Raw genomic sequence first — 16269 nt, 5'->3', positions numbered from 1 at the left:
GAACATGAAAGACTGTCATGAAAGGTAGCCCTGGAATGTTTCTCTCAAAATGTAAAAAATGTGTTATTCCAAAAAAAATCAAAAAAGTATTTTGCTCTCGGATTTGGAGTATTTTGCTCCGGAATAATACGACATGCAAAATTTTGTAAAGATCGGCCAACCATATCCTATAGCTGCCATATAACTGAACGATCGGAAAAAACCCAACTTTCGTGTTTTTGAAGATAGAAAGGAACTTGTTACAGATAATATTTTTGGTCAGTTAATCCGACCTACCAAATTTCATAACGATCGGCCGACTATATCTTATAGCTGCCATATAACTGAACGATCGGAAATGGTTATTGGTAGAAATACCAACTTTGGTATTTTTGAAGATAGAAGATGGCTGTAACGGCGCCTGAAGCGACGTATACATAAAAAATAAAAAAACAAAGAATCATATTTGAACTTAAAGCATAGTACTGAGTTGACGAAAATCCGCTGTCGAACGAGTGACAGCTGTCAAACTCCATATAAAAAAACGGTGTAAAAAAAAGGAAGAAGAAGAAATTTTTGCCTTCTAGATTTTGCGGGTACTGAGTTGACGAAAATTTTTGTTATCGATTTTAATCGTGTTGCCGGATCAAAAAAAATAAACAGCTGCTCTCGGGGAGTTAAAAGAAATATTTCAATTTATTTCTATAGGTGTGACATGGAGGGTCACTTGACCAAACAAAAAAATAATTTGCGCCAGGACAAATTAAAATTAAATTCTGCGGTCAAGACGAAGCCCATAATATGGGATTTGACAAACAAGGGGCCATAAAATGGCATTAAAATGATTTGTAATTGATTTTGATTTTGATTTTGACCCAGTTTTCTATTTCTTAATCGGCTCCTTAGCGGCGAAATACGTAAACAAAACACCAACATCCAATTGATTTGAATTCATTTTTGCTTATTGGTTTTTTGTTCACAAACAACAGCTGTTCAGTATTATCTTATTTCTTAATTTTTTTGGTCACACTAGCTCGGTAGCTGAATAAAGTGCGATATCGTTATCGGATTTTCGTCAACTCAGTACTATGCATAACTCGCGATAAATAAACAAAAAATATCCCATTTATGAAGAGTTGCCACTTAGGCGAATCATCGACCAGCTGATCGAGAATTGATCTGGACTGGTCTGTCTAAGAGAGGGTAGGAAATGGCGTGGGAGAAGGCAGCCGGTCTTTTCAATTTTGGACTTACGACAAGTCGGACGTGCGAAAAAAAAAAAATAAAACTCTTCTTTTTTCCGTTTCCACGCGGGTTATATCTGGCACGCGGTCGTACAATTGCGGAATCGGGCTCGGAAAAGCCGAAAAGAAAACTGCCAATCGGGACCGCGGGATCGTTGACAAGCTGCGAGTGCAAAGGGCTAACCTGCAGCAGCTGCAGAAGTGGCCCGGACCAGAGCGACACTGGAAACTTGGCCAGGAGAACGAAGAACCCGACGTACGGGGCCCACGTTTTTCCGCAACCCCGAAGAGAACCTCTCGTGGGAAACATCTTGGAAAAGCGGGCCTCGTCACTGGAAAGCTACCCGGAGTCCCGCACGTGTAGAGCGTGAGGGCGAGAGAGAGAGGCGTCAACGTGGGACCGCCGAGCCCAGAGATAGAAGGAGGAACAACGGAGAGAAGCGAATTGGGAAAAACCGTTGAGGAGCTCGGACTAAGGAGGACGGCAGAATCCACACGTGTTCCGCGCAAAGGAGAATCAGAAAAAGTTGGAAGCGAATAAAGTTTTGTGGAAGAAAGAAGCAGCAGAGAGACCACGTGGTGAAGAGGCAAAGATGCCGAAATCATGAAAATTTGTAAAGAATTGAAGATTGCAAGAAAAATTATTATTAAAAGAAATGTGGAAAAGAAAGAAAAGAAAAGAATGAATTGAGAAATTTTTAAATAAAGTTTAAGTTAACGCTATTGTTAAGTGGATCACACTGAAAAATGAAAATTGAAGAAATATGAAGTATAAAGAAGGGAAAAGAAAAAAATGTAGAAAAAAAGAAAATCAAGCAAAATATTTAATGAAAATTTAAAGGGTTATATACAGTTGTGATAGATGAAAAAATATTATTCATCTGTAGCTATTTATAACGCACTACCTGCATATAAAACTTGAACAAACTTGAAACTTTAAACGCGATTATCTCAGAATCTTGTTTTTTCGAAATTACCTTTGCGGTGGACACCATTACTAAAAAACTACTAATCCGATCAACACTAAATTGACCACTTATTTATTATGATATTTGCTAGTCCGTGAACGAAGGATTTTCAATTTTTTGAAAACTCCTTTTTTAGAGCATAAAAATCAAAAATCTTATAACTTAAAAAAGTACATTTTTTGTTAAAAACGTCGCCATTTATTTTTAATCGAAATTTTTAAAAATCCCTAAAAAAATAAATACTAACTAAATTTTTTTGAATTTGGGATTTCAGACGAACCGTTTTCGGGATATCATGTCTACCCGCAAGACACCATCGAAAAAAACGATCCGGAAATTCGGCTATAACATTTTCATTGTGTAATATTTTTTTATGAAAAAATTTAATTAAGTACCCAGAAACATGTACTAAACAACGTCGGTAAAACATTTTTCATAAATATTTTCTATGGTGTCAAAAAAAAATCGATAAAATTCCGAAGAGATTGAATAAAGCTTAGAGTGAAAAGAGAATACAATACAAATGGAAATTTTCTAAACAAAAATTAAAAATCTTAAATAATAATCCACATCTAAGCCACCAAGAGGTCGACCTTTTCGCCGATAAAGCACGTAAGTCAGAAATTTTCCATTGTTAATGAAGGGAGAAGAGGATATTTAATTGAAGTTTATCAGCCATGCGCAAAATTTAATTTACTATGAATTTATATGATTAGTTTTCCTTTTTCCCGCCGCACACATAACCTTAGACAGAAAACAAAGCTGTGTAAGAAAAAATTGAATAAATAAATTTCCCTAAACTATAAACACACATGCAGCCTAAATTCACTAGAAAAAAAAATACAATATATTAATAATCAAACTAAATAAATAAATAAGAGTTTTCCTTAGGGTTAGTCATTTTTCTTTTGCACCTTGTAAAAATATTAGGATTAATTTAGCTATGTTGATTAATACCTTTAAATTAAAATATAATGAGTAAAATGTTACTGTAAATTTAACTGACGAACTTCGCAAATGAATCCTCGGGTGTAGTGGGGGAAAGTGTCCACGAGAGTGACACTCTTCTGCCTGTGGCCGTGGTAGGGTTGGGGAAACAGAGAAAGGACACACCGACAGCAGTGATCCTTCATAGATTCTCTCGAATCAGATTTCTGTCCTGTTCCAATTTTTTCTTTTGAATTTGATGATCGTGAATACCGGCTCTGATCTCTAGCGGAGATTATACACTTCTCTCTGTCGCAGCACGCAACCTTTCTTATACCGCTAAATTACTATTATCCTACGTTGCAACTTCTAAAGGACCTGTCCCAGCAAGACCTCCACCCCCCAAGCCGACGAGCTAGAGCCGGACCCTTTCAGCGTGCCCGCGAGCGCAGGTCCTCCCACTGCTCATACCCCCGTTGTACGTTACATGGCTTCGAAACGAAATCGCACGCACACATACACCCGTGTATGTGAATGTGTGACACGCACCCATACAAAGATCAATCCAAGCGCAGACCAACCTTCTTTATCGCGCTCCTGTCAGAGACTGAGAAAAAGAAAGCATTCAATGAGAATTCATGCCTGCTGGGGCCTGTCGTTGTCGTTTTCGTTGTATGAAATGGGTTGTCTATATGCTGTATGGTTAGTGGTACAGATTCTATTTTTGGTCAGTTTATCCGACCTACCAAATTTCATAACGATCGGCCGACTATATCTTATAGCTGGCATATAACTAAACGATCGGAAAATCGTATTTGTAACAAGAAAGGAAAGCTAACTTCGGGCGGAGCCGAAGTTGATATACCCTTGCAGTTAAAACCGGAATATAGAATAGAATCTGTACCAAGTTCCAGCTTTCTATCTTCAAAAACACGAAAGTTGGGTCATTTTCGATCGTTCAGTTATATGGCAGCTATAGGATATAGTCGACCGATCCTTATAAAATTTGGCACGTCGTATTATTTTGCCAAAAATAGCTCTTGTGTCAAATGCCAAAAATGCTCTTGTGTCAGCTCTTGTGTTGAACTCTCTAACTCTAAAAACACCAAAGTTATACCATTTCCGATCAATCAGTTATATGGCAGCTATAGGATATAGTCGGCCGATCCGGGCCGTTCCGACTTATATACTGCGTGCAAAGGAAAGAAGGGTGTGTGCAAAGTTTCAAGACGATAGCTTCGAAACTGAGAGACTAGTTCGCGTAGAAACGGACAGACAGACAGACGGACAGACAGACGGACAGACGGACAGACGGACATGCTCATATCAACTCAGGAGGTGATCCTGATCAAGAATATATATACTTTATAGGGTCGGAGATGTCTCCTTCACTGCGTTGCACACTTTTGACCAAAATTATAATACCCTCTGCAAGGGTATAAAAATACCAAATTTGGTGTTTTTGAAGATAGAAGTTTGGGACTTTTTTTTAGATTCTATATAATAATAACTTGAGTTATATTATCATATTCTCATAAGGATCGGCCAACTATATCCGATGTTTGCGATATATATCCGGTTTTAACTGCAAGGGTATATCAACTTCGGCTCCGCCCGAAGTAAGCTTTCTTTTCTTGTTTTATGCTAACTTTTGCCATGCGCGTTTACATTTACTGGAATGAAAAATGAACAAAGTACCATTTATTTTAATAAGAAATTTAGTGCGTTTTTTTTTATTAATCTGGGCTCCACCAAATGTTATTACTGATGAAAAAGTTCACTGACTCGACAAATTGATTACATTTCAATGTAATATGTTGCTACAAAATTTGAACAAATATGAAAAATGATAAAAAAAAAATTTTTCGTGATAGTCCTGCGTGTTTTGTGCGTATTCGTGTTAGACCAAAATCGACCGTGCGTGTTCGTGTTACACAAAATCAATTTGTTCGTGTTGTGCCTTGTTGAAAATTTTAGACACGCGCCCATCTCTACTCTAAATGTTGCCCTTTTTTTTTTTAAATCGTTTATTAACAAAAGTTTAAAACTAAGAGCTAACAATAAAGCGCCTCCTAAGTACCTGTCCTGCAGTAATGCCGCTAGGCTTTGCTTCGCAGGGCCAAGATTAGCGTGCTTTAACGCCCCAATACTAATACTAACCTAGGCTAGCATAGCCTCCGCTCGGATTCTTTCAAGCCGCCTCAGCTCCATCATTGTTTAGGCGGTATAGCTGCTCATGCCTTCCCAGAACTGGGCGTCCTTCTGCAACTTACTTCCAATAAGGTCCGCCGTCGCTATTTCCCCTAGGAAAGTCAAATACCATTTGCTCCGCCGTTTCGTACCTTGGGTCGTCATCGTGTCCAAATTTGAATAGGTATAAACTGCGCTGATAAACTGCGTGAGCCAGAAATGTACCTCTCCGTGACTTCTTTGGAGCCATTTCTCAAGGTCGGGGACCAGTTGGTGGGTCCAGCGTCTCTTGGTCGACTCGTCTCTTGGTCGATAGTTATCTCACGGCGGCTGCGCCGCGTAAAGGTTGATTGTAACCATGCCTGCGGCGCCATCCGAGGTCATGTGGAAGCCCGAGCACACCCTTAGACCCATAGTCTATATGTGCTGGTCAATGCCTTGGTGTACGACCTTATTTTGGCTGACGGTCTGTAGCAGCAGTCTGCGTCCCTGCAGTTGAGCATGATCCTCCCCTGGCGATATGGCGATATTCGCTGCCTTACGATTAGCTTCTGCGAAGTGCTCCCTGAAGTTGAGCCTCGTGTCCTGCGTTACTCCCAGGTACCGGATGGCCCTGATGTGACCGCGTGTCCGCTTACTTTGATCGTGGACGTATCTACCCGTTTCCTGCGTTTCCCGCATGCTCTCGGATGCCTTTGGTCGTCTCGTACCTAATAGTACGATGGCTGAGTACGACCTTGTGACCTCCACTATACTAGTAGGCACGCGGAGATTGTGCAGCGCCTCCAATATGACATCCCACCTGGTTGTATCGAAGTCGTTCCTAATGTCCAGTCTGGCGATCAGGCCGTATTCCTTGCTTCCGCCCGCCCATCTGGTCCCCTCGATTGCCTTGGCTGCGATCCTCCTTACCACGGAAATTGCATCGACCGTGGAACGGTGTTCCCTGAACCCGTATTGAAGTGGGGAGAGATCTCCCCCGCAGATTACAGCCTCCTGGAGCCTCCGGCATATGCAGCGCTCTAGGGCTTTGCCGGCATGGTCAATGAGAAAAATCGGTCTTAAGGATGACAAAGCCTCCGGTGGCTTGCCTGGCTTTGGGATCAATGCCAGGCTTTGGATTTCCACCTTCTAGAAAATAAGCCTTCACGTAAACATCCATTGAAGACCCTGGCGAACCGGTCCGGACACGTAGTCATCCAGCCAGTTTAATCGCGCTGTCTGGTATCCCATCTGGACCGGGAGCTTTCCCGACCGTGATAGCCTTAGTGACTTCCACAATTTCCTAGGCCGGCGTTGAGCTGATAGGTTCTTTTACTCCACTCGGCACTGGGTAGGCCTGCGTCGGGAAAAGGTGTTCTACAATGGCTCTCATTGTAGCGCCTTCTTTTCGGCGCTCGGCTTTGCTTGCTTTGCTTTCTACACTACGGTCCGGTAGGCCGATCCCCACGGGTCTTACTCGCATCGCACATCTTAAGAAAGCACCTCGTTTTTGCCTCCCTTATCATCATATACAGGACTTTACCTTTCTGGTTCGGAAACACGCTATACGCGCCTGGGCTATTTCTGGGGACCACCTGGGCACCGGTTCATGGTGCCTTGAATGTCCACGGCTAGACCACATGCTGGCTCGGCAAGCCTGTAGAACCGCAGCCATGGTGTACTGGACATCCCGTTCAGCGTCGCCCAAAGGATCTGGGATCCTCAGTTTCTGCGCGACTATATGCGGTTGGAGCGTAGCTGGATTAAACCTTGGTGGTTTCGCTGTTGTGGAGGCTTTCGCTATATCCTCGATGTCGCAGACTATATATTTGTGGTCGCTCGCAGTATTACTGAGGGACCACATTGCCCTCCGAAACAGACCGCTGCACAGTGGTCGAGCTTGTATGGAACCGCGGCCATAAATACTTATAGATGTGCTATCGCTATGAAACTTTCACCAAAAATCTAGAAAAATATTATAAACATATGATAAAACAAGAAAGGAAAGCTAACTTCGGGTGGAGCCGAGGTTAATATACCCTTGCAGTTAAAACCGGATATATATCGCAAACATCGGTTATAGTTGGCCGATCCTTATGATTACATCAAAATAAAACCAATTAAATACCATGAAAAATTTAAAAATAAGTCTATCTTCAAAAATACGAAAGTTGATATTTTTACCAATTACCATTTCCAATCGTTCAGTTATATGGCAGCTATAAGATATAGTCGGCCGATCTTAATGAAATTTAGTAGGTTGGATCAACTGTCCAAAAATAGAATCTGTACTATTCCAGCTTTCTATCTTCAAAAACACGAAAGTTGGGTCATTTTCGATCGTTCAGTTTTATGGCAGCTATAAGATATAGTCGGCCAATCCTTATTAAATTTGGTATGTCGTAATGTTTTGGCACAAAAAGCTCTCGTGTCAAATTGAACTCGCTAACTTTAAAAATACCGAAGTTATACCATTTCCGATCAATCAGTTATATGGCAGCTATAGGATATTGTTGAGAATCGGAATCTAGTATGGCAACGTTCCCATTATTTAAGGCGACTTATATTCATGTTGCTGAAAAGCTCAGCAACATACATCTTCTACTTAAAATATGTCGACGCGTCGTCATTTCTTAGTATTAGTTTTTTCTTTCTTTTCTTTATACGCATTACGGCGCTGCGTCGCATTTAGTTTTAAGTTAGTTATTCTTTAGCAGTGAATCCGAGAACACGCAGCTTCTATACAGTCCACTTGAATAAACTATTTTGGGAAAACTATATGCGCATTACATTTCTCATCATAGAAAAGTTTGGTCCTTCAGACCCGGATTGACTGGAAGAATAATTCGCTAGGTATTGCCTTAAATGGAGGAATACAAACTACTGGTTGCGGGCCGCCGTAGACTCAAGGGTACGATCACAAGGATCGTGTCTTTAGCTGAGCGTTTACCTGCAACACAATCAAAGGATGGAATCGAAGTTTTGCTGGAACGATTAGATTTTGCATGGAGCGAATTCGAAAAGCTTGGAGATGCATTATCCGTTCATGATCAGGTCGATGGGTATGTTGATCCAGACGACGACAACGCAGCATACGAAGGAAGGTACCTAAGGGCAAGGGAGTTCCTTGTCTCAGCAAAGCGCTCACTGGAGCCACAAACACCATCAACAAGCCAATGCAATGACTCAAAGGGCAATGGAGGCGCACTACTCCAGTTGCTACAACAACAACAACAACAGAGGCTGGAACGTATCGCTGTTTCCGACGCAGCAAGTACACCTATTTCAAACAATGGCGTCATGGACGCAGAACCAATGCACAATGAATTACCGAAAATTAAGATTAAACGTTTTGCTGGAGACTATAAGGAATGGCCAGCATTTCGAGACAGCAATTGGAATGGCAAACCTAAGCAGCAGGAAAAGGCAAAAAGACCTATGCATGCCATGTTGGCTTTCGAGAGGGGCACTTATGTCAGAGGCAATATAAACGAGCACCACCTAGCAGGCTCTGCGGACTTCCTGGCGATGAGTGTTGAGCAACGGCGATCAATGGCAAAGGAAAAATCGGTATGTTTCAACTGTTTGAGATCGGGACTATTAAAAGGCAGTGTGAATCCAAATTCAACTGTAGAACATGCCATGGACGACATCATACGCTACTATATGTACAACCAGCTGCATCCGCGCAAGGCTTTGCAGCTACTACGAACACTTCGCAGGCTACGGTACAGGACGTACCAACTGGAAGGGAGGATCAGCATAATCAGGACGCATCTCAAACTACATCGGTGACAGTGAGTCACATAGCACGGGCACATGGCTCACAATCGACTGCATACGCACAAGGCCTTGCAGAAATTACGCACACACATGGGCGTCGCCAAAGCACGCTCCCGACTGCATTGGATTTGTTCAGAACGCAAATGGAACATATACAAGCTGCCGGCTACTATTGGACAGTGGTTCTGAGTTGTCATACATTTCGGAACGTTGCATTAACGCACTTGGACTTGCACGTTCATCATCTCGGATATTGGTATCGGGAATTTCTTCCATCAAGGATGAGGCAACCAGAGGGATCACACAGCTGAATCTCAAATCACGATTCACAGACAGCTCACTAAAGATTACTGCACACGTTCTCAGTAAGATCACATCGTCTTTGCAGAGAAACAACGTCGAACCATCATCACTCAAGGAATCCGTCATTCCTGATGGCGGATACCGACTTAGCTTCGGTGGCTCCGATAGACATTCTAGTGGGGAGCGACTCCGTTTGGACCACGCTAACGGGCAAAAAGATGCACGACAACATGGGCAATCTTATTGCCATATCCTCTATATTTGGATGGGTCATCACATCGGTTGGAGTTAATCCGTCTCCAACAACTACAACGCTATTCTCCACATGCAACATTGACAGTACACTACAACGATTTTGGGAGATAGAAGAAGTCAGCAGCTACGCTCGCAAGGATCCACACAAAGACACAGTCGAGACACATTTCCTCGAGACGCACAAAAGGGACAACGATGGAAAGTATATCGTCGAGCTACCATTCAAGACGCCAAATCCCAAGTTTGCAGACACACTCCAAGGAGCACATTCTCGCTTCATGGCTGTAGAAAAAAGGCTACAGCGCAATCCGGATCTACGAGAGAAGTACGTTAAATTTATGCAGGAATACTTAAGTCTTGGTCATATGACCGAAGTTAAACCATTGAGCAACGATTCAGGTAACCTCTTCTATCTGCCCCTATCCTGCCCCCCTGCCTTCTATCACCATCACCCTATAGTTGGACGAAAACTTAGGGTCGTATTCGACGGGTCATTCAAGGACGCAAATGGAGTGGCTCTGAATGGCACACTACTTATTGGGCCGAGCATTCAGCGCAACATTTTTGCCGTTTACCTCCGCTTCAGAATGTATAGATATGTATTCTCTGCAGACATTTTCAAAATGTTTCGCCAAGTTTGGGTAAGCACCGATCACCAAAACTACCAAAGAATTTTATGGAGAGAGCATCCAACTGCGCCTTTAAGGCACTACCAGCTACTCACTGTAACTTATGGAACAGCTTGTGCGCCCTATCTGGCTGGAAGGGTATTGAAGCAACTGGCACAGGATCACAGAGACGAATATCAACTGCATCGAGAATTCTTCTAGAGGACTACGTCGACGATGTACTCACTGGAGCGAACCGCGAAGATGAGCTACTAGCAAATAAAAATGAGTTATTACAACTGATGTCACACGCCAAATTGGACCTCGACAAGTGGGTATCCAATTCATCACTAATATGTAAGCCCGAATCCAGAGACGCTATCAGCACAGGAAACGAACGAGTACAAGGTTCAATAAAGGTTCTTGGAATTTACTGGAATCCAACCGACGACTCGGTGATTTACCGAACCGGCTTGACATAAAATCCGAACTGCTCTAAAAGGCAAATCCTCTCAGATGTTGCACGAATCTTTGACCCACTTGGCCTACTATCGCCAATTGTGGTACAATTCAAAATCATGTTCCAAAGGCTATGGTTATTAGATCTCGATTGGGATTCGGAGCTTCCACCAAACATTGCCGAACCTTGGCTCAAGTGCAGAGCAGATCTCGACACGCTGCGAAAGTTGCAAATACCACGATTTGTCCTTAGCAAGGAGGACTCGATTGAGCTTCACGCCTTCTCCGATGCATCGACCAAGGCATATGCTGCTGCTGTTTACTGCAGGTGCCGAAACAAGGACGGAACCTATTCGGTTTCGTTGATGGCTGCCAAAACCAGGGTAGCACCACTGAAACAACAATCCTTACCTCGACTAGAGCTGTGTGGAGCGCTGCTGTTAAGTCGCCTGGTACGATCACTCAAGGAAGGACTACGACACATGGAAATTCAGGTTGTTGCATGGTGCGATTCAACTATTGTTTTATCCTGGCTATCATATCCACCATCGAAAATGAAAACCTTCGTCGCAAATCGCACTTCGGAAATTCTGGAACCGTTGCCACGACATACCTGGCATCACGTAAGCTCAAAGGAGAATCCCGCCGACTGCGCATCAAGGGGAATGACGACTTCCCAACTACTAGAATTTCACCTGTGGTGGAACGGGCCACCATGGCTGCTCAACGATGACGAGTACACGGCTAAGGTACAAAACTCTGAAACTAGTTTCAAGTTTTCAGATCATCATGCACAAGACGAATTGAGGACCACAGCCATGCTCACTCGTGAGAGGATGGACGACTCATTTTCAGCGTTCGACGACCTTGTTGAACGCGTCTCATCCTGGCAGAAGCTGGTACATACCGTGGGCTATGTTCTACGCTTTATCCGACGACTGAAAAAGACACGAAACCGAGCGGAATCAACCACCCTGTCTTTTGAGGAGATCAAGGCAGCACGACTTGTATGCCTGAGAAACGCACAGGCGTGCTTTGGAGAAGACCGAATGCTTCTCCAGACGAATCAACCACTGCGAAACAGGTCGCAATTATCAAAGCTTGCACCGTTTATTGGTTTGGATGACCTACTACGAGTTGGCGGGCGCTTGAGACAATCTAAACTACCGGAAGAAGTCAAACACCCGATACTGCTGCCGAAGGCTCACCGCATTACGAAGCTGCTCTTGGAACACGAACACTCGGTAAACTTGCATCCAGGTACATCGGCACTATTTGTAATAACTCGTCAACGTTATTGGATTATTGGTGCACGAAATCTGATAAGGAAGGTAACTCACAACTGTATCAGATTCTTTCGTCAAAGGCATCATACTACGCACCAACTCATGGCCGATTTGCCAAGTATCCGAATCACACAATCGCTTCCCTTTGTCAACTCTGGATGTGATTACGCTGGACCAATAATTCTTAAGGATCGAAAGGGTCGCAACGCTAAGAAGTCAAACGGATACATATGCCTTTTTGTGTGCCTCGTCACTTCGGCACTACATCTGGAACTCGCTACTGACCTTAGCACAGAGGCATTTCTAGCAGCCCTCAGAAGATTCATGTCCCTACGAGGAAAATGCGCACAGATCTACAGTGACAACGGTAGGAACTTTGTCGGAGCAAAGCGAGCACTGGATGAGATGCAACAACTTCTGGCATCTACAAATCACAGAGACCTGGTATCACAGACTCTGGCAGACGAAGGCATTAACTGGGTTTTCATTCCGCCGAATGCACCTCACTGGGGAGGAAAATGGGAGTCCTCCGTTCGATCAGTCAAGCTGCATCTGCGCCGCATCATTGGCAACACTATCCTGACGTTCGAGCAGATGCACACCTTACTAGCTCAAATCAGTGCAGTGGTAAACTCGAGACCATTGTACTATACACCGGACACCGATGTCACATGTCTATCTCCAGCACATCTGTTGATAGGCAGATCATTTACAACCATTCCTGAAGGGGACCTGAGCCACATCCCTGAAAATCGACTTGACTACTGGCAAGGCGTTCAAGCACTCTACCAAGAATTCTGGAAGCGCTGGCACCAGGAATACCTCACTACGCTACAACAACGTCCAAATGGAAAACACCGCAGCCGAATGTGGAATTGGGAACCGTCGTCCTCATCAAGGATTCGAATACTCCACCAGCCTCCTGGCCACTGGCAAAGGTTATCGCAACGTACCCTGGAGCTGACGGTATGGTTCGGGCTGTCAAATTGAAAACTGCTACAGGAGAAGCAACTCGACCCATAACCAAGATTGCTATACTACCTTGTTCAGAAACGATGTTTCAGGGCGGGCCGGGATGTTGAGAAACGGAATCTAAAATGGCGACGTTGCCAATATTCAAGGCGACTTTTATTCATGTTGCTGAAAAGCTAAGCAACATACATCTTCTACTTAAAATATGTTACCATGGCAATGCAGATCGACGCGTCGTCATTTCTTAGTATTAGTTTTTTCTTTCTTTTCTTTATACGCATTACGGCGCAGCGTCGCATTTAGTTTTTAAGTTAGTTATTCTTTAGCAGTGACTCCGAGAACACGCAGCTTCTGTACAGTCCACTTGAAGAAACTATTTTGGGAAAATTAAATACGCATTACATTTCTCATCAGATATAGTCGGCCGATCCGAGCCGTTCCGACTTATATACTGCGTGCAAAAGAAAGAAGGGTGTGTGCAAAGTTTCAAGACGATAGCTTAAAAACTAAGAGACTAGTTCGCGTAGAAACGGAAAGACAGACGAACAGACAGACGGACATGCTTATATCAACTCAGGAGATGCTCCTGATCAAGAATATATATACTTTATAGGGTCGGAGATGTCTCCTTCACTGCATTGCACACTTTTGGACAAAATTATAATACCCTCTGCAAGGGTATAAAAAATTACCAGATCGTACCACTATATCCTATAGCTTCCATAGGAACGATTGCATCAGTGATGGCGCTTTCATGAGAGAGCAGACATAAAATCATTTCTAATGGTCAGATCAGGCTAATATTTCTACTGTAAGTTATTTACAAATATAATACTAAAATAAAAAAAATATTGGAATGATTAATTAACTACTAACTGCGGTTTATTAACCGATTGATTAACTGCGGCTTCTTCAGAAAGCTCTCCAATCGATAATAAAGAATGTTTTATAATATCAGGAGCATGAAGTAAAACTTTATGAACCGATGGGGGGAGATAAAACCTCCAGTTCTAGGTTGATCTACTACTAGACCCATTTTAGCTCTGAACTCATCATGAATAAATTGTTTTCTCAATGAAATCTTATCTTTAGCCTCTTAGGATCGAATTCGACATACTTTTTCGTCCAATTTGTACGATAGGTGAAGAAAATATTTAAAAAATCGAATATACGCATGAAGCGGTGACAGTCCAAAATCAAATCGCTCCTCATAAACTTTTTTTTTTTTTTTTTAAACTTTAAGGTTGTTCATTTCTGTTGGCTTGGCTATGAAGCATTTTGTGGATGTTGTTTCACTTTATCATTACAAACTTTACCATCAACAATGGTAAGTTGCAAAGAATGTTCGATATTAATATTTCAACAACATAACAGACACAGAACAAAAACGTGCTTCCCTCCTAGATAGAGATAGAAAAAGAGGTTAAGTTGCATTTTTTAATAGCAAATGTGCTGCGGCAGGCTTCCGCAGCTGAAATAAACAGTTTTATAATCTTTAAATATTAGTATATAACAGCACATAAATTTCAATTGGGGGCAACCGGGGGAATTTTTCCAAAATTTCCGGGGGGAAGTATTTACATAAAACTTTACATATACGAACTAAAAAGACGCACATTTTTAACAAAGATTTACACGAAACGCAGAACAAATTATTTATATATAGTAACATATCAACAAAATTTCTTTAAGTGTATATCAGTAAATTTTGTAAACCGAAGCTGAAGCCTTTTGTATTGAACAGAGACCGTAATCATTATAAGTAATATATTTAAAATAACTTTGTAATGATTACTCAACGATTTTGAATTTTTTAAATCAAGACTAATAATTATTTTTAATCGAAAAAAATAAAAATCACAAATAATCATTAAGCTTGAACAAAAAAAATAAAACTCAAAAATAATGAATATTCATGATTTTTATTTTTTTTGATCAAAAATAAAACTCACCAAGCAATTACTTTTGATCCTTTAGGGATATTTCCAATATTGTCCAATGTCCTTATAAAGGGACCCTAGAGCAATAATTGACAACAAAAACAACAACAAAAAAATGCTTTATTTGTTTGTGTTTGTTGCAATTATTTAATATAAGGTCAACTGTTACATACGCTCTGTAGCAGCAGCAGATATACACAATTACCAAAACAATGATAATAATGATAATGATAATCATCATAATGATCAACCAGTAAAACAATTAGGTACATTAATTTTCAATTTATTATGCATTTATGACATACTATGAATTTTATGTATTTTTATAATTTTTATTTAAATTTTAGGAATAACAATTTTGACAGCGACTCGCTCGATAAGTTGCACCTTTGGTCGGTTAGCATTATTTTAAGCGCAGAAAAGGCGCGCTCTACGCTAACTTGGGTAGCTGGAACCGCGAGCACCACCTTAGCAAGATGATATAAATTCGGGTACTGAAATTGCTTCTCACTCCAGTACTGCATTATATCAGCGCCTAGGAGCTTCGGGCTGTAACTATCAATTTCAGCATATCCTTTTAATAATTCCTGCTGCCCATCATCGTCAGCTTCCTCTTCAGCATCGACCTCAATGCTATTTAAAAGCTCGGTCAAGAGCGAGGTTGAGGTTGAGGTTGAGCAGGCTTCATCTGTATCAATCTAAAAATATGTTGACTTGCGAAATTCTCTTGGAAATTCTCGTTTTTGCATTGCATTGTCACTGGATATTCAATGTGGATCTATTTTCAAAACCCAAAATGAAAAAAATCCTATATTATCCCAGCCCAGCCGGCCAAATCCCAATCTCGGACAAACCGTTTCGTCCGCAAAGCCATGCTGAGCGTTTTCCGGGATCAGGCCGGACTCGTTTGGTATGAGCTCCTAAATCCGAGTGTAACCGTTGATGGCAAACGCTACCAGCAACAACTGGAAGAATTGAAAGAATTTCTGCTCCAAAAACGCCCACAAAAATGCCCAGAATTGGGAAACGCCGTCTCATATGCATAGACCTAGTAGACTAAGATAGCGCTACTAAAAATAGATCTAAGCGCGTGCGCTTCCGCTGTCATCTTTTGTTTTCTCTTCTCGTACGCTTTCGGCCTAAGGTAAGTTTTATCACATTGATCATTATGATGATTATCATTATTATCATTGTGTTGGTAATTGTGTATATCTGCTGCTGCTGGTAAAATGTATTTTTGTTGTTGTTGTTGTCAATTATTGCTCTAGGGTCCCTTTATAAGGACATAGGACAATATTGGCCATATCCTTAAAGGATCAAAAGTTATTGCTTGGTGAGTTTTATTTTTGATCAAAAAAAATAAAAATTACGAG

At 41.8% G+C, this 16269-nt stretch overlaps 1 protein-coding gene across 1 annotated transcript; it reads left to right on the top strand.

Moving 5' to 3' along the window:
- Positions 1-8155: 8155 nt before the first annotated feature.
- LOC138925625 (uncharacterized) lies at positions 8156-15942 on the top strand. Its single transcript, XM_070276476.1, has 5 exons — positions 8156-9018; positions 9462-10220; positions 10373-10596; positions 10843-12950; positions 15724-15942. The coding sequence occupies exons 1-5, from the start codon at positions 8156-8158 to the stop codon at positions 15940-15942; spliced, it is 4173 nt and encodes a 1390-aa protein (XP_070132577.1).
- The last annotated feature ends 327 nt before the right edge of the window (positions 15943-16269 follow it).

The sequence above is a fragment of the Drosophila bipectinata genome, chromosome XR, assembly GCF_030179905.1.
Source record: "Drosophila bipectinata strain 14024-0381.07 chromosome XR, DbipHiC1v2, whole genome shotgun sequence".
In the NCBI taxonomy this organism is placed as follows: Eukaryota; Metazoa; Arthropoda; class Insecta; order Diptera; family Drosophilidae; genus Drosophila; species Drosophila bipectinata.
Note: the sequence above shows the minus strand (reverse complement) of the source record. Positions and strands in the feature narration are given on the sequence as shown.